Source organism: Pipistrellus hanaki (genome assembly GCF_964339955.1).
Source record: "Pipistrellus hanaki genome assembly, chromosome: 3".
Lineage (NCBI taxonomy): Eukaryota > Metazoa > Chordata > Mammalia > Chiroptera > Vespertilionidae > Pipistrellus > Pipistrellus hanaki.
Genome location: NC_140505.1, coordinates 162,738,643 through 162,757,895, shown reverse-complemented (window position 1 = coordinate 162,757,895; position 19,253 = coordinate 162,738,643). Strand labels below are relative to the sequence as shown.

Genomic DNA, 19,253 nt, shown 5'->3' with positions numbered 1-19,253 from the left:
TTCAAGTCATTCTAAGCAAATGAAGATGAGGAGCAGAACTAGGGCAATAATTGCAATGGAAAGGCAGATGGATACAAGAGACTGTTGAGGCAGTTTTTATAGAATTAAGTGATTGACACTGAAAATTGGGAGGAAGAAGGAATCAAGACAAATATGAATTTCTTGTTAGTTGGACAGTGGTGAAAGTAAAAATGGATATATAAAACAGGAAGAGAAGGAAGAGTTTGCAGGAGAAGATAATTTGTTCAAATTTAATAGTGAATTTGAGATGTTTGGTCATCCATGAGAGGAGGCATTGACAACTTTGCTGGACCACCTAATTCATTTTCATGGTTCCAACTATTATATACATGCTACTGACTCCAAAATCTATATTTAGTGCTATGTGGTTTAGGCCTCATCCAGCCCTTCAAATACATCCAATCAATCACCCAAGTTTTCTCAATTCTACTTATATTTAAAATCCAATAACTTCTCTTTATGCCTAAATATTCTCCTAATCCAGCTTCTTATTTGCCCTCATTAAATCTATTTTTCAAAAATAACAACAATGATTTCTCCAAAAATACAATTCAAGTATTTTATTGCCCATGTAAAAACAGTAAAAGCTAGCTCTTGCCTTTAGGTTAAAGCACAAAATCATTTATATTGCTAAAACATCCTACCCTACTTGCTTTTTCAGCCCAATCTCTTGTCACTCACCCCCAGGATACCCTCTCTTCCAGAAAGCTATAATGGATTTCTTTCTGTGAACAAATGGAAGATATCTTGCTCTCCTCTGCACATCTATACATGCTGTTCCCTTTATTTTTAGGATTTACAGCATTGCTCTTAACTTCCCACAACTGTAAAAGTGCCTCTATTCCAGAGCAGGAAATAATTCCTCATCTTAATCATAAAGATACTGGTGACATCATTCCTCTTTTCTATTTATTTTATTTTTTTTTTTTGCAAAGTTCATATTTATTTCACAAAGATCATTTTTTTTTCTCAAAGAGTTTTGCTTATGACCCTACAGAATATTATCCCCTCAGTCGACACTATAACATAAACAAAGTAAAACAACCTTTTATAGGTTGGCAGAAAAAATGCCTGAGCCTTTGTACAATTATGCCTTTGATTATTTCAGTGCTTTAATAATCTTTAATAAATGCAATTACCACGTAACTAGAGAAAATTGTGTTCTGGGAGCCTGAGGCATAGAGTCGTGGAAGAACAAAAAATAAGAACCAGAGTGATGGGTTTCACACTCTGTGTGCTTCCAGCCATTTGACCTGGACACTTCAATTACGGTTTGGGGGGAATTAAATTTTTCTTCTTTAAAACAGGCACTGTGATATACTTTTGTAACAATGTATAAAGTACAAAGCTTTTGTTGTTTTAATTTTCCCAAGTAGATTCCAGGAAAGGATCTGGAATGTTTATCTAAGGCATCCCTTGAGATAAACTTTAACCATACAGGTGTTAGGCCATCCAAGTAGTTACTAGCAAAGAGGCTGCTCTATGCAAGCAGGACCAAGGGCAGGCCTAGGACAGAAAAGACCAGAAGCTTTAATTTCAGTTTTAAGTGTACGTAAAATGATTTAACTAACTTTTGTAATTGCCGGGGGAATTACACCACATGAAACATATGCAGTTGCAAATCACACAGCACTTTATTACTCACAAAAGTGCTGTGGGTACAGGCTTGATGGGATCCCAGTTATGCTGTCCTCTGGAGTCTGGCAGCTGGGTTGGTCCGGCATGCACAGGGCCGGCGTTTCTCACCCAAGAGCTCGGTCACGTCTTGATCTGGAGGTACTAGCCATTCTTCTGTCATTTGGCAGAAGAGAGAGGAGTGTGGGTCAGCATCCCTTGCCAGACTGACAAAAAGACTTGCCTTTGTGTTGGTCTCGACAGGCAAGCACTGTTGGCTGGTCAGGACCCATTTTTGAAGCCTGTTTCGTACGCTCAGCAGTTCAGGTGGCTATCACCAAATCACTTCAATGCAAGCAAGTTAATCTCAAACAGGGCAAGGGGCTACATGTGGTTATCTAGGGAGAGTACATCACTCAAATATATGGTTATCTTAGCAAGTTTCTTCTAAGCCAGTAATTGAAATTTAAATCCATATCTATGGAGTACACACGCTTCAGGGCAGTGGGAAATGCGTCCTTAATATCATACTTTAAGTTTCAAGAAAGTTAACTCAAACCTTTTAAAACCTTTTTAACATTTTTAGACATTTTTAAAACATTTTTAAAGATTTCCATATCTATACTGATAAAAAGGTAATATGCTAATTAGGGTGAAAGTCTTCCAGACGACTATCTTGACATCCTTCCAGACAAAGCCACAGGCTGCCTAAGGCTCAGGCAAGCCATGGATGTCGGCTACCTGCCACTGTCCAGGCTGGCCCAAAGCTCAGGCAGCATGGTGGCCACCAGTGGCAATAGCAGTGGGGTGATGGGGGTGGTGCCTTCCCCTAATGGGCCAGGTTTCCTTCGGCAGAGGGAGACCAGACTATGGCTTAGGCTGGAGGCTGAGGTAGAGGCATTTAGGGGTGATCAGGCCAGCAGAGGAGCAAAGTAAGGGCAATCAGGCCAGTAGGGGGGCATTTAGGAGCAATGAGACCAGCAGGGGTGCATGGTAGGGGTGATCATGCTAGCAGGGAGACAAGGTAGGGGCAATCAGACTGGCAGAGGCCAAGATAGGGGTGATCAGGCTGACAGGGGGGGGGCAAGGTAGGGGTGAACAGACTGGCAGGGGGCAAGGTAGGGGCAATCAGGCTGACAGGCAGGTGAGTGGTTAGGAGCCAGCAGTCCTGAATTGCAAATTGGACATCCCCCAAAGGGTTCCAGATTGGAAAGGGTGCAGGCCAGGCTAAGGGACCCCCCCTTCCCCTGCACAAATTTTGTACACTGGGTTTCTAGTATCACCATACATTAATTCTTGCCCCAGGATATTTTTTCATTGATTTTTAGGGAGAATGGAAGAGAGAGGGAAAGACAGAGAATCAATTGGTTGCCTCCTGCATAAGCCCCAACCAAGGCCCTGGTTAGGAAGGAGTTTTCAACCTAGGTACGTGCCCTTGACTGGAATTGAACTTGGGACCCTTTGGTCTGCAGACTGATGCTTTATCCACTAAGCCAAACCAGCTAGGGTTAAAGCTCTTTTTTACTCATTAGCCCTTTGATTTTCCCAGAATATGTTTGTTGTATTTATATATACTTTTTAAAATAAAGCAAATGAAGGTTCAGAGATGTTAAGAGACTTTCTCAAGATCATTCAGACTTTAAATGGTGGGTCCAGAATGTCTGCCATTAGACGTCTTATTATTTCTAGTGTACCATGCTGAGCATGCCTCTTCTACAAGAAGCTAAGTAGTGATAACTAATACTATCGTGTTTACTTCAATGGTTTATGATAAAGTTAAATTATTAATCTGTAAACACTTTGACAATTTTATTGATTTTTATTATTGTTATTGTTACTGCTTCTACTACTAACTAGAGGTTAAAAAATAGGAACTTATACTTATTCATGGGTACAAACTGAATGGCATTGCTATGTGAAGTTGTTTGTGTTTATTTGTAGAATTAACCAAGTAGCAAGCTTAACCAAACTTAACCAAGATTTTGTTTACATTTATTCTGAAATATTTTTTTTTTTGCTTTTGTTTTGTCTGTGTGTTTCTTTTGCCAAGATGCTACATGCAGGACTACCAGAGCTAAGTGGAATCCAAGACTTGAAATATGTGTACAATAATCTTCGTCCACAAGACACAGATCTGGAAGCAACAAGTCATTTTACCAAGTAAGGCTAGCTGTGAATGCGTAAGTGTGCATTTATGCATGTGCACACATTTCACATTTGAGATGAATTTAGGGTGAACAGTCATTGGAATGAAGCTGTCATTTCTGGAACTAGCTTGTAACTTCTTTCCCAAGAGGGAGAAAAGAACAATGTGAATGTCTAACACAAGGCCCTGGTGGAGTTTCTGTAGCATGCTACCATTTGCTAACCAGACTCTTTATCTAACACATTACTCAATAAAAGGTCACTAAAAAGAGCAAGGACTGGCATAAATAAATTGGTTGTTCTACTTGAACTATGTCCAGAAAAACAATTTGGAAAAAGATTAATGTTGAGATATGGACTCACTGTTTTCATCTTAAGACAATAGAGTGATGTATCATTGCTTGGACAGAACAATTATAGTGTGACAATTTACAAATAGTACCTCCTATTATTTTTTTTAAAAAAAAGGGGGTGGGGGGATAAACTGTATATTGGATGAAAAAAGCTCTTTCAGGCCATGATTAAAACAAAAATGTAAATGTGCTTTATGTGTCAGCCAGAGTCCTGTCCTTCCACATCCCCTCATTTTATCTGACCCACCAGATCTGTAAAAGCAAGATCTTAGATATGGGTGAGCTTGCCTAAGTTCACTCACCTCCCCTTTCCATTCAAGAGGACTTGAACTAATATGGGAAGTAGATCTGAAGCCAATAACCTCCTGGCAGTGAGCCAGTATATCAGCTCCTGCATATCTTCTGCCAGGCTAATTTTCTCACTTTCAGATGTTATGTATTATGTTCTCTTAATTAAACTTCTTTTGAGAAATTTATGATAAAGCACTTTTCTCCATTGAAAACTTAAAAGACATCTAGTTATCTAAAATAGGGCATGTCATTTCTTTGTTCATTTATTGTCTTTGACTTGTCATGTCCTACCTCTCCTACTTTTGGTGCCCTTATAATGTAATTGTCTTTATGAAGGTTTATCCACCCCAACTCTATTATTACCAAATTAATCTTCTTCCCAGTAGATTCCTTTTTCAATATACATTCATGCCTGCTTTGTATATGTAACTCACATTTATGGCCTCATCAGAGAGAAGGGGCTCAAAGATTGGATGAAAGAAGGTGAAGGGATTAAGCAAAAAATAAAATAATAAAATCCTATATAATAAAGAGCTAATATGCTAAGCAGACTGAACAGCAGACCAACTGTCCAAATGACCTTCCTGATAAAGCCAGGGCATCGAGGGCTGAGCCCCTTGCACAAATTTCATGCATCGGGCCTCTAGTATTGTGTGTGTGTGTGTGTGTGTGTGTGTGTGTGTGTGTAAAACATTACAATAGGAAAATATCTTAATATATAAAGAGGTAGTATGCAAATTAGGCTGGGACAACTGGTCAGGGGGAGGTTGTGCGCAGAGGTGAGGCCTAGAGCAGAGATGGAGACAGAGACAGAGGCCTGCCTAAGCTGATGTGGCACCTCCGGCAGCCCATAGTGGACAAAGGCAGGTGAGCCAGAGGCGTGTACAGAGGCCTGGGGCTGGAGGAGCCTCTGGGCCATCTCAGGCAGCTCTGGAGTGGACACAGGCAGGGGGATAGGGAGGATCTAGGGCGAAAGTCAGACATGGGTCCTGGCCACCAGCAGCAGTGATTCAGCCAGTCTCCCATGGCAGCCTGGCACTATGGGAGTCAGGTGCGGGTCCTGGCTGCCCACAGTGGTGGTCCGGACTCCCACAGTGGCCCGTAGGTTGCCTCCTCACACTGCAGGAGGCAGGGCACCTCTTCCTGTGTAATTTCAGTAGTGCACTGAGCCTCAATTTGCACATTACCTCTTTATTATATATGATATCTATCTATCTATCTATCATCTATCTATCTATCTATCTATCTATCTATATATATATATATATATTTAATAAAGAGGTAATGTGCAAATTGACCGTCACACCCTTGCACAAGATGGCCGCCCTATGTGGTCACAAGATGGCCACCACAAGATGGTCAGAGAGGAGGGCAGTTGTGGGCGATCAGACCAGCAGGGAAGGACAGTTGGGGGTGATCAGACCTGCATGCAGGAAGAGCTGTTAGGGCTGACCAGGCCTGCAGGGGACTGCAGTTGGGGGGACTAGGCTTGCAGGGAAAGGCAGTTGGGGGCAACTGAGCTTGCAGGACATAGACAACAGTGTGGTGGTAGTCAATAGCCACAGGGAAAGAGGGTTAGGGAGTACGTGGAGCTATTGGGCGGGTAGGGGGGCAAAGGGAAGGAAAGAGACTTTGCTTGGGTCAATGGGCTCACAATACAGAGTGCATATGACGTTTTATTGAGTTGTACACTTGAAAAGTGTTTGGTTCTATGAACCAATGTCACCCCCAATAAATTCAATTTAAAATTTTTTTAAAACTATAATGGGGGCTTTAAATTATAAGATACAAATAAATGTTAAAAATTATGTACAGGTGTTTACTTTTCTAAATAAATAATATTACTTTAAGCTGCATTCTCTGACAACACATAGATTTCTAAACTTACAGAGAAACTTGAAGTGTAGACATCAGTGCACATAATTTACCAAAAAAGAAACAAAGTTCTGAAATGATCCAGCATTGGTCCTGGTGCTTCAAGGCGTGTGTCATTGACTCTGCCTACTTATGAGAGGCCCTTTATATTTAAACTCCTCTCCATTTTGTTCTGATAGGCTAAAAGTGTTTTATGTCACTGTTTATTCTGATATCACTATTCAGAAGATAAAATTAAGAGAACTAATCACATGTTTCCCCCTACCGCCAAGCTCACAGATCTGAATGAGGACTAAGCCGTCTGAGACCGTAAGTGTGGCTACCTGGAGTGTCTTGTCCAGGCTACAGTATTACCACTAAGAGGCTGCCATCCTTGACCCTATTTGAGACTTGAAAGAGAGAAATGTTTTTTCCTGCCTCTCCGAGGGTGTACTCTAGTTATCAAAAAACACAGGATCCATTTCACTCCTATATATTCACATTCTGGGTTAAGAGCTGATTATGAGAGTTTCAAAGGATGCTATACTCTGTGCGGCATTAAGAACTGTAACACAGCTCTGGCCTGTATGGCTTAGTTTGGTTGGGCATCATCCTGTGCACCAAAATATAACAGGTTTAATTCTGATCAGAGTACATGCCCAAGTTTTGGGCTTGATCCCCACAAGGGCATGTAGGAGGCAGCCAATTGATCTGATCTCTCTCTATATATATCTCTCTCACTCTCTCTCTCTCTTTCTCTCTCTTCCCTCACTCCCTTCTTCCCTCTCTCTTCCTTTCTCTCTAAAACAAAATCAATGAAAAATTTAAAAAGAACTGTATCACAATTAATGGCATTTAGAAAAAAAATAATATAAAATTGTTTTGCTGGCCACAAAGGCTTTTCACATAATTACCAACTCTTCTATTTGGTTCTCATGCTTTTTTCTAGTCCCCTTTCAGCTGGATGCTATTGATTAGAACCAAGGAATTCTCATGACTCAGTCCCTGCAAATTGATACTCTCATGTAATATCTCTGCTGGGCCCAGTGCTAGGCAACAAAGGCAAACCACCCATTAAAATGATGTCCAAATGGGGTATTTCAGAATGTTCAATCATCTCAAACCTCGGGGTAGATGTCCTTAGAAACAGATAACCTATTTCACAGCCCAAACGGGGATCATTAAGCGTAAGCTTCTCTGCCTACCTCTCCTCCCACATACAGATCATTTTTCACATCATCCATTTCCTCCTCCAAAAATGTGAGAGGAAATTTTGCATGTTTTCCCAGTATTCCCTTTGGTCTGCCACATAGATTTTGTGGTTTAGTAAGTATAATAATTTTGTTCTTCAGCTGAAATTGAAAGTAATCTGAAGCAAAACAAAACTCCAATCCTATAAATAAATAAATAAATAAATAAATAAATAAATAAATATCAATAAATAAATAAATAAATAGCTTGCCTTAGTGAGGTGTTTTGGTAGCAAGAACCAGAGATTTAACTGGTATCCCTGGGAAAAGGGATATATATGGACTCAAACTGTAACCTAGTAAATCCAAGAAACAAGTAGGATCTGGCTAGTATCTAATGGAAAAAGAGATCTTTCACTCTGCTTACCTTTGCCTATCATATACCAATTCTCTTTGCCCATTGGCCAACATTCTCTAGTATAAATTCAAGAGAGACAATGTCACTGACTTAACTAGTTACTTTTGTCCCTATTGGACAGAGTCTTTCATGAAAAGTTATCATGGATTCTCTTTCCTATCCATACTCCTACCAGGAGCCATTCCTTTACACACAAATAAAATCCCAACAACCAAGAGCTTCTCTGAACTTTGAGCTTTAGAGAGAATGGTCTTAATTATAAGGGGCCACTGGGCAGAGCAGGCACAGTGACTGTCCCAACAGGTGCAACTGTGAAGCCATTGGAAATGTCAGTGACAATCTGAGACAGTGTCCCCCGTCTCCACATCACAAAGGAGCCAGAGAGAAGATATGCAGACAGAATGCCAGAAATCCCCAGTGTTGCCTTATTCCTCCTTATTTATTCAGCATGGATGTAGAGTGAGACAAGACTATGCTCCAATTTCTCAAAACAATAGTTTACTATCTTTCTATCTGGTTTCTTTTCCAGACTGAGAGAGTATGGGAACAAGATGCAATTCCCAAGGTTCTTTTATCATTAAACTAGAGGCCTGATGCATGAAGATTCATGCAAAACTGGGCCTTCCTTTCCCTGGCTGCCAGACCTGCCTTTTTGCTCTGGCTGCCTTTCTGCCTTTGCATGCTGGCCAAAGGCCTGGAGTGGCTGGAAGCAGAACATCTGCGTCATCACTATGGCAAGTGCCCTGTCCCACCCCTGGCCACTCAGTGTCTGTGTATGCAAATTAACCCACCATCTTTGTTGGGTTGATTTGCATACCCACTCCTTATTGGCTGCTGGGCATTGTGAAGGTATGGTCAATTTGCATCTTACTCTTTTATTAATGTAGATGTTCTTGATGGTTTTTTAGTACTTTGCAAATTGTCATCTCATGGGTTATTGTATATCCCCAAATAAAGGTCAAAAATTTCCTTTGCCTTATCTTAACCATTGACACCTACAGAAATAAAGGCTCACAAGAAAAAGAAAAGAAAAGAAAAAACAGAACCTACTGGAATTAGCAATTATGTTATCCAACTTTCCCTAAATTAGGAAAGAAGATTCAAAGAAAAGTGCAAAGTGAAATTTCCCCTTTCATTATAAAAGTCTCCCATTTTTTAAATGTAATCATAAAAACTGATCTGAACAAAATTGATTTTATAAAGTAATTTTTTTCAGGTATAACAGCTTTTATAGGCCTGTACTTCCTAAATTGTGTGGACCAGTCACAATCACTACAATGTTTGAAAAAGTAGTTGCTGTTCTAAATTTCTACAATAAGAGTATCTCTATTTTTGAATTCTGTAAGTTACACTGAGAATTTGCCTAATTTGCCTGAATATCAGTCAGCATACACCTTAGCTGCAAAATATATATATTTTGAACTCTGGAAGACTATCAGTCTAAAGTTAAAAGCATTTGAAAAGTTTATTGTACCCATCAAGAGTACAGGAATCATCAATTTAAGAGATGAATAGTCCAAATGGCACTATTTTACAGAGCTGTATATCCCAGTAGCTATGTACATCACTCAGTCCTCACTGGTAAGTCTGACCCTATGCAGTGCATCAAACTGCTATATTCCAATTTAACAAGCAATGAGACTACAATAATTTACTATTTTAAAATACATTTTTATAAGTTGAAGGTTTTTATTAGCTTAATTATAGCACCATTTACCAGTATAGATTTTTCTATATTATTGCTTGTTAAGATTTTTTTCTTGCTTTGCATACAATTTAATTTTAATATCATCCATAAAAATAAACTGGCTTTGGGAGGGGAGGATAGTAACCTGGAATATTTTGTGGCTGACACATTACTTATGCATAATAAGACCACTCCATCAGCCTTTTTTTAGTTCCTTTATTCCTATTGCTTTGATTTGGCCACGTTTTTTGTAAGGAATCTCCATAAGAAATAGTTAGGAATTACTTATTCATAGTCAAGGTCATGGAGCCTGGAACTCTGGTTTGTAAGCAGAGTTAGGCACCTGTGATGACATTTACATAAGATTTGCTGACCTCTAGATGAATTCTGAAGACTTAAAATGTTAACTGGGAAAACAGGAAAGATTGTGTGTTTTTTGAAGGGAAGTGCTAACTATGAAACAAGAGAAAAGAAAAAAAAAGGAAAAAAAAAAGAAAGAAAACTCTAAAGTTGCCTCTTCTTAATTCCTATCTAATATCTCTTTTATAGGATTTCAAGAGACTGTACCTCATTCAGTTTTCACAGAACCAGCATTTGTACTTTTGTTTTCCCTCTATCCCTCTACATGTAGTTTTCTGTCTTTGGGGTTCTTACATCTTCATTTCTTTACTTAACTGGTAGTAACATTTCTGAAATAATATTTGCATATTACTATCCTATTTCCAATCCTTTTCATATGTTACTTCATTTGATCCTATCAACAATCCTGGTGGATGGCATGGTTTAGTCATCAATGATGTTTTATAGGTGGAACAATTGATTCTCCTGAAGGCTAAATGAGTTTCTTAATATCACAAGCAGAACTAATAAGTGAGCTCAGAGGGAACAACATTGATTTCTTGCATAATGGATGCTCCTCCCTGGACACAGCTAACTCAGACAGGAAAAAAAAAAATCCTGCATATGTAACTGAATGCTCTGGTAATCTAAGATAAATATATATGTTCATTAACTTCAGTGTCCTTACACTAGTTGAAGGAATGTGGTAAGAAAATGCCTAAGTCCTTACAACTATGTTTCTTAAATTAGGGCTCCCTGCCATCAAAGCACAAGGATTAACATGAGATATCCTGTTTTAGTATTTACTTTATTTTAACCTTTTTGTTTTCACCTTTTAACCTTTCACTAGAATATTAAATTTTGTGTTTGCATATGTGTACATACACATTACATGCAACCAAAATTATTGCTTTCTTTTCCATGATATCCTTGAATTTTAAAAAATAAAGGTGCATACAGAAGAACATTTTTTTAAAAAAAAATTATGTACCTAGAATGCATCAGAATTGATCATTCATTGAGTTCATTGTGGAATGGTAATTTTTTGGTTAAAAAATATGGGTTTGACTACTTATTGGTCCAGTAGGGAAAGAAGAAACTTTCCTCTATTCTCAAGGTTCTTTTGGCTGGTCGAATAATCAAATAAAAATGGTAGATTGACAAGAGAAAATAACTAAATTTAATTATATACATGAGAGAGTCAGAGACAGAAAGGGAAATTGAGGTACATGTGGCATTCTGAGCTAAGGATGAGGTCATGCTCCTTGAGGCAGAAGGTAATTGCTAAAGAGCACATGTTCGGTATTTATTAGTTTACCCTCTCGTATAAATGGGTTAAAAAGTCGTTTCTGCTTTTAACTCTTATCATATGCCAGGCTCCTAATTTAAATTATTCTAGATAAGAGGGGAGCAGAAGTTACTCTTGAGCCCATAGGGTCTTAGTTGCCTTCAGTTCACAATAATCTGTGTAACACTGGGGCTCATCTACAGGTGGCTCCTGACCCCTACAATAAATTTGAAACAAAATGGGAATTATCTTTTTTAAAATTTACATTTTTATTGATTCAGAGCAGAAGGGGGAGAGAGAAAGAGAAACATCAATGATGAGAGAGAATCATGGATCAGCTACCTCTTGCACATCCCACAGAGGCATGTGCCCTTACTGGGAATCTAACTGTGACCTCCTGGTCAATGCTCAACCTCTGACCCACACTGGCCAAGCAAATAAGAATAATCTTGACCGATACTTTTAGGCTTCAAATGGAGAAAGTACTGTTCTAACATTTTATAGATTATAAATTCAACATTAAACTATGACTTTTTTCATTAAAGAAAAGAAATAGTGATGAAGTTTTTTAATTCATTATTCCCTCTGAATAATTAACAGAGGCGGATACTCAGTGAGTAATTCCGCCCCCCCCCCAAAAAAAAGTAATGTGTTTATTACACAGAGGCAATGGAAATTAAGTTTGAGAGATAGATGAAAAAATTTGCTCATGGGGAGTGAGTCACTTCCATTTATGTACAATATGGCAAAATAAGAACATGCTCATGCAAATTCCTTCACAGAAAAAATCTTTTGAGCAATATCTCCCTGAAATTATTACAGAGACTGACCAGTAAAACAGGTATTCCATCAAACTGCCTGAGAAGTTTCACTCAATCGCCATTCAAGAGCTATTAAGGGCATATTTTCTCAGTGGTTATTCTGACTGGTTCATGAAGCAGTGAAAAACTTTTGGCATTTCTAGTCACAAAATGTGAGTTCAAAAATATTGTAACATTTCATCTAAGAAAAATGAAATCTGCCTAGATGCTGAACTAGACATGGAAGATTAAAGCTCCAGGACTCAGCCAAGTTTTCTGAGTTGAGGGATAATTATTAAACTATACTGAGCTGATCAAGTCCATTACCCATTGACACACAATAGCTAAGGAAACCTGCCACTCGCAGGTGCTTCTAATGGTAAATTTAATATATTTATATCATATAAAACAATGGATATGTTCTGAATCAGATAAACATGAGTTGGAATTTTTGGTTACAACTTTTTGGATGATGTCATCTTTGGTATGCATTTCACCTCTCTTGGTCTTTCTTACCTACTAGAGGCCCGGTACATGGAAACTCATGCACTGGAGTGGGGGGGGGAGGGGGGGGGAAGTCCCTCAGCCCAGCTTGCCCCCTCACAGTCTGGAAACCCTCAGGGGCAGGAGGCAACTGACAATCAGAGGAAAGAGATGCCCCCATCACACCTCTGCTGCTGCCACTGCCAGCATTGCAAACCTTTGCCAGCCCTGGTTACCTGAACCTTGGGCGGCCCTGGGCAACTGGGCAGCCTCCAACCGAGGCTTGCCTGCACCTCAGGCCAGTCCTGGGTGGCAGGCTGAGGGGATTGGGGGACTGATAGATTAAAAATTCAACATTAAACTATGACTTTTCTTCATTAAATAAAAGACATTGTGATCATCTGAGGCTTGCCTTGCCACACGCCTGCCACCCCAGTGGGGCTGAAGGAACTGGGCATTGCCTTTTGGTGGCTGTGGGCACTGCCATCTTTGAGCATGTGGCAATTAGAATATTCCCTCCTTATTGGCTGTGGGTGCCGCAATCTTTACAACATCATGAGGGTCAGTTAGCATATTCCCTCTTTATTAGATAGGATTACTAAAATAATCACACTGTCCTCTAAGAATGAAAGACTAATATAAGGCATTGTGTGCAGCCCTGCCAAAGGATATACACTCCCTTGGGGCAGAAATGTGAATTATTTTCTTCCCATCTATGCCCAGCACAGAACACAGTGCCTAGCAGAGAGTTAGAAGCATTTCTCAAGACTGCCCAGAGCTTTCCCCTAGGAAATTAAGAATTGGATCCTTCCAGCTGCTGCTTTGGATCTGCAATATATGGACAATCCAAAACATAATCCTGTTGATGCTGCAGTGAAATAAAATAAATCAAAAACTGCCACCTCACAGAGACCTAAACTACTGCTCTCAAGGCACTGCTGTCAATGAGTAATAGAACTTGAGTCATGTGTAATAGAACTGTTTGATTTGACCTATTAATCTGCCACTTGAGAGATTTAGGTGAAAGTCTGTCTTAAAACTAAAAAGGCTTATCATAATTTATAAAGGTTTATCCTTCATCTCCATTCTTCCTATGTCTTAATTGTTGGGCTATGTGTGAATAAGGCATGAACATAGTTGAGATCTTCTGAGGGTGAATACACCAGAACTTAAGATTTCTGGTTCATAGGCCTATCTTTATAAGAAATGAGCACCTGCTATCACCTGAGAAATTTCCACCTTAACACATAAAATATGTTCAGTAAGTATTTGTTGAATGAATGAATGAATGAATGAATGGGAAGGTCTCCATAAGTCATGATTAATAGAATACTTCTACTACTTTATTGATACGGAATTTTTGGACTGGAATCCAGCTTCTATGTCTGCTGGAATCAAAGACTGAATCCACGATCAGAACGTGGTATAGCAAAGGGGGAGATTTGTTGAAGAATAAATACAGCCTCCACGTGGGGAGAGGAAAAAGTCCCACAGAATGGACTCCCAAATATGAATGGGGGAAAGGGTCCCTTTGAGTTCCTTTTCCCTTTGGCTTATGAAGACTGCAGATCCTGGTGCCTTAATATCCCCTCTGATAGGTCACTATTCCCTTAGACTGGTTACTATAGTAACTCCTAGGCTCATGAGAAGAGTGAGGTTCTCTCCCACCACCCCCTTCCTTATTGTTTTTCTATTCCCTTTGGGCTTTCTTCCTCTCCTTCTGGATGAAGGAAGGGCTTCCTTCTTTTTATTTTGTAAATATAGGCTTTTGCTGTTTCCAGCTCCCTCATTCTATGGAAATGTACTTGTTACAGCTTCCCTATTCTATGTACTTGTTTCAGCTTCCCTATTCTATGGAAATATACCTTCTGCTGCTCTGCAGCCCTGTGCTTCCTACATGGTCCCCTTGATTTCCAAAATTTCTAGAATTTCCTAAACCTGCCCTATCTTATCCCTAAAATTCCTATTTCATTATTATCTTCATGTCCTTGCCAATAAAGAAAGAAAGGAATGTTGTATACTGCACTATATTTCCATAAATTCAAAGAACATTTTTAGAAATAATTAACATTGTGGAAATGAATAATGATCAGAGTCATATTTTAACTTCCTTAGCAAGTTTTGGCCTAGATTGATGATAATGGAAAATTTTGGAATTTACTTTAAAAAGTCTAATAATAGAACAAAATAAATGGGCTTGAAGTTTTATAAAAGTGAGGGAACCCTAACCAGTTTGGCTGTGGATAGAGCGTCAGCCTGCAGACTGAAGGGTCCCAGGTTCGATTCTGGCCAAGGGCACATGCCGGGATGGGCTCGATCCCCAGTAGGGGGCATGCAGGAGGCAACCAATCAATGATTCTTTCTCATCATTGATGTTTCTGTCTCTCCCTCTCCCTTCCTCTCATAAATCAATATATATATATATATATATATATATATATATATATATATATATGTGTGTGTGTGTGTGTGTGTGTGTGTGTGTGTGTGTGTGTGTGTGTGTGATTATGATCACCTAATGTTTAATTATTAAACATTAGTGAACTACACTGCTAACATTGAGGACATGGCAGATTGGTTGTAAAAACAGGTATTGCAACTTTGATAGAAGCCCACCTAGAAAAGTAGTGCTTGACTACAGGTAACATCCATTTCTCTTAGAAAATTTTAGCAATCATAAAATATAAAGGAACTTAGATAGACATCATACATTTAAAAGTAAAAAATTGTAGGCATTCCCATTGACACAGAATTTTTGGACAGGAACCCGGATTCTTTGTCCCCTGGAATCGAAGAATGAATCCATGGACAGAAAGTGGTATAGCAAGGTGGAAATTTATTGAAGAAGTACAGACTCCCATATGGGGAGAGGGAAAGAGTCCCACAGAATGGACTCCCACATGGGGAGGGGAAAAGAATCCCACTGAGTTCCTTTTCCCTATGGCTTGTAAAAGCTGCAGATCCTGGTGCCTGGATATCCTTTTTGATTGGCCACTATTCCCTTAGAACGGTTACTATAGTAACTCCTAGGCTCAAAGGTTAAACCTCACATGTGTCCCAAGTAGATCTGGGGAAAGGATCCGAGGTGTTTATCTAAGGTGTCCCTTGAGATAAACTTTAACCTTGCAGGTGTGGGTCATTCAAGTAGTTGCTAATGAAGAAACTACTCTTATGCAAATAGGACCAGAGTGGCAGGCTTAGGATCAAAAAGACCAAAAGCTTTAATTTTAAAAGTGTACACAAATCAGTCCAATTAACTGCTGGAGGAATTACACCACATGAAACATATGCAGTTGCAAATCACAGAACTTTTTACTACACAAATTCCTGATTGGCTGCGGGTACAGATTTAGTTAAGGATCCTAGTGTTGTCCTCTGTGATCCAGCAGCTAGGCTGGTCCGAATGTAGGGGGGCTGCATTCTTCTCCCAAGAGCTCAGTCAAGTCTCAATTGGAAATTACTGGTCGTTCTTCTGTCATCTGGCAAGAAGAGGAGCATGGAGTGGCATCGCCTGGCAAACCGACAAAGGGACAGGCCTTTGTAATGTCTCTACAAGACAAGCATATTGTTGGCTTGGCAGAGGTCCATATTTAAGGCTTGTTTGTGCCCATAGCAGCCCAGGTGGCTATCAATGATTTACATCAATGCACATATGTTAATCTTAAACACCTGGGGGTTAAGGAGAGTACTGCACTCAGGCAACTATTTATCTTGACACAAGTCACTCTGCATCAGTTCAAGTCCTTATCTCTGGGGTACACATGCTTCAGGGCAGTGGGGAATGTATCTATATATATAAAAAGCCAGCAACCATAACGACTGGTCACTATGATGCCCACTGTGGCCAGTGAATCAGCCAGATCAGGGGGTAGGGACAGTGGGCCACAACTCATGGCCTCTCGCCCATGCCGTTGGCCTCCAATCGGCCCCCTAGCCCCAATCGGGAGTAGGCCCACCAGCCAATTGCCCATGGCTCCTCCCCCCAGCCAGCCCAGCCCTAATTGGGCCCCGATTGGACTGGCTGGCCAGCCAATCTCCCACCATCTCCTCCTCCCAACAGGCCCACCCATGCATGAATTTGTGCACTGGGCCTCTAGTCTTTAATATCAGACACTAAGTTTTAAGGGAAGTTGACTCAAACATTTTTAACTTTTTTCACATCCTTTAAGCATTTTTAAACATTTCCACATTTTACTATAACATGGGATATGTGAGGTTCTACCCCCCCACCCCTTCTTCCTTATTGTTTTTCTATTCCCTTTGGGATTTCTTCTTTTCCCTCTTAATAAAGGGCTTTCTTCTCTTTACTCTGTAAATATAAACCTTTTGCTGTTCCCAGTTCCTCATTCTATGGAAATGTACCTGTTGCAGCTTTCCAGCTCCCCTATTCTATGGAAATATACCTTCTGCTTCTCTGTAACGCTGTGCTTCCTCCATGGCCCCCCTAATTTCCAAATTTTCTAATATTTCCTAAACCTGTCCTATCTTACCCCTAAAATTTCTGCTTCACCATTAATGTCAGGGGGAAAAAAAATAATGCCTTCTATATTGATAGTAAAGTTCTATATTAGGGCTTTGTTATATTCTTATTTTCCATTTTAATAACACAAAAAATACAGCAATTCCAAAGAATTAACCAAAAAAAAATTTTTTTGAATAACAAGAGTTCAGTAAAATAAGTTGTTACAAGGTAAACATTCAAGATTCAGTAGTGAAAAAGAAATTAAGTAAAAACACTATATAATCACCTTAATAGATTCAGAAAATGAAGTTAATAAAATTTAGAATCTCTCGTTTTGCAAAGCTCTCTAGAAATAGAAAAGAATGTCTGTAACCTACAGCTAAAAATTTACAAAAAAAATTATACTTAATTGTAAAACATTGAAAATGTTTCCTTCATTATCAGGAGCAAACTTTGCCACCACCACTTCTATTTACCATTGAACTAGATGTTTTAGCAGTATAAGGTGTGACCAAAACAAACCCTTCCTAATTTGCAGATTACATGACTGTGTTTATTCAAATTTCAAAAGCATAAATAGATAAACAGATATATTGTTAGAATTAATTACTTAAAATTTTACTCATAGTATCAACTTTTAGTTAAAAATAAAATTTTAAAATTTAAGAAACTTCCTGAAAAATCAAAAGATAAAATTACATATAGAAAGACACAGTACATATTCAGAAAAATTACCTATAATAAGCAAACTAAAACATACCTTACAAAACCTACTGGACTTCAAAGAAAAAGAAACCTTTTAAAGCCTCTAGGCAAAAAGAGGAGGTTCTTTATAAAGGAAAAAAGCTCAGCATGTCATCAGAGTTTTGGATAGCAATTCTTTATTCCAGAAGAAAGTGAAATGGTATTTTAATGAAACTCAAAAAAATAAAATGCGAGCCAAAAGTGTTGTATGTAGCCAAATTGATTTTTAAGCATAAAGGCCCAGAAATAAACAATTATCAACACCCAAAACTCAGAAACTTGTAACCTTGGGCATTCCTGAAGAATTTATGAGAATTAGCTTCAGATAGTCAAGATGACTGAGAGAAATGGACATAAAGACAGGTAGAGAGTTTAAGGTTTAATGATATTTAGAAGAGAGACTGCATATTATGTAGAGTAGAAATACTATGTATGATGTAAACATAATAGTGCTAAAAAATGAAACTGGAATAGGAAGCACATATGAACTGTAGAATAAGAAGAAGAAAAAAGAAAAGTAGAATAAACATGCTGTTTGTTTTATAGTATTGCTTGGGATAAACAGGACAACACTGCAAATTAGATACAAAGGAGATAAAGAATCCTATATAATTAAGATATAATATGCAAATTGACCCTCACGCCCTTACAAGATGGCTGCCTATGACCAGGCTGGCAAAGGTTGGGGAGGGTTAGTGAGGGACGACCAAACAACTGAACAAGCAGGCTGTGTGGGGCAACCAGGCCAGCAGGGGGGTTAGCGAGGGACAACCAAATGACTGAAAAGCAGGCTGTGTGAGGTGACCAGGGGCGGGGAGGAAGTTGAGGGTGACCAGGCCAGCAGGGTGGGGCAGTTGGGGGTGACCAGCTTGGTGGGGATGGGATGACCAGGTTGGCAAGGGGGGAGGGGGGGCAGTATAGGGTGACCAGGCTGGCAGGGAGGGGGCAGTTGGGACAACCTGATTGGCAGTGGGGTGCAGTTAGGGGCAATCAGGCTGGCACACAGAGGCAGTAAGGGGTGATTAGGCCAGCAGGGGTAGGGGAATGCAGTTAGGGACAACCAGGAAGGCAGGCAGGTGAGCAATTAGAAGCCATCAGTCCAGGATTGTGAAAGGGCTGTCTGACTGCCAGGATCAGGCCTAAACCAGCAGTTGGACATCCCCCAAGGGGTCCCAAATTAGAGAAGGTGCAGGCTGGGCTGAGGGGACACTCCCCACACACGAATTTCATGCACAGGGCCTCTAGTATTAGATAAAGATATTTGTTATACCATTAGAATACAATTGCAAAGTTTCTTAAATTGAAACAACAACCACACAATTTACATTAAGAAGCAGAAACACTCCAAAACAAACAAACTAAAAAGATCAGAGAATGAGAAATATTTCATATAAAATACTTGTATATTAGGTATAGTATAATAGTATGCAACTTTTTTGTAAGATAGTTGAAAGAGGCTTACAAATACATATAAAATTAAAAATAAAATAATAAAAGTTAAACTGTAATTTTAAAATTTTTTTAAAATATAAGGGAAGGGAAGAGAAAACAGAGAGAATGCAGG

General features: G+C 39.3%; 1 protein-coding gene across 1 annotated transcript in view; it reads left to right on the top strand.

Annotated features, from left to right (window-relative positions):
* Positions 1-19,253, top strand: part of PIK3C2G (phosphatidylinositol-4-phosphate 3-kinase catalytic subunit type 2 gamma) — a gene marked incomplete at its 3' end in the record, with an annotated part of 306,003 nt that overhangs the window by 231,453 nt on the left and 55,297 nt on the right. Inside the window, exon 27 of the mRNA XM_084877162.1 lies at positions 3,686-3,795. Within this exon, the coding sequence (XP_084733288.1) occupies positions 3,686-3,795 (110 nt within the window). The remainder of the gene's footprint in view (positions 1-3,685; positions 3,796-19,253) is intronic.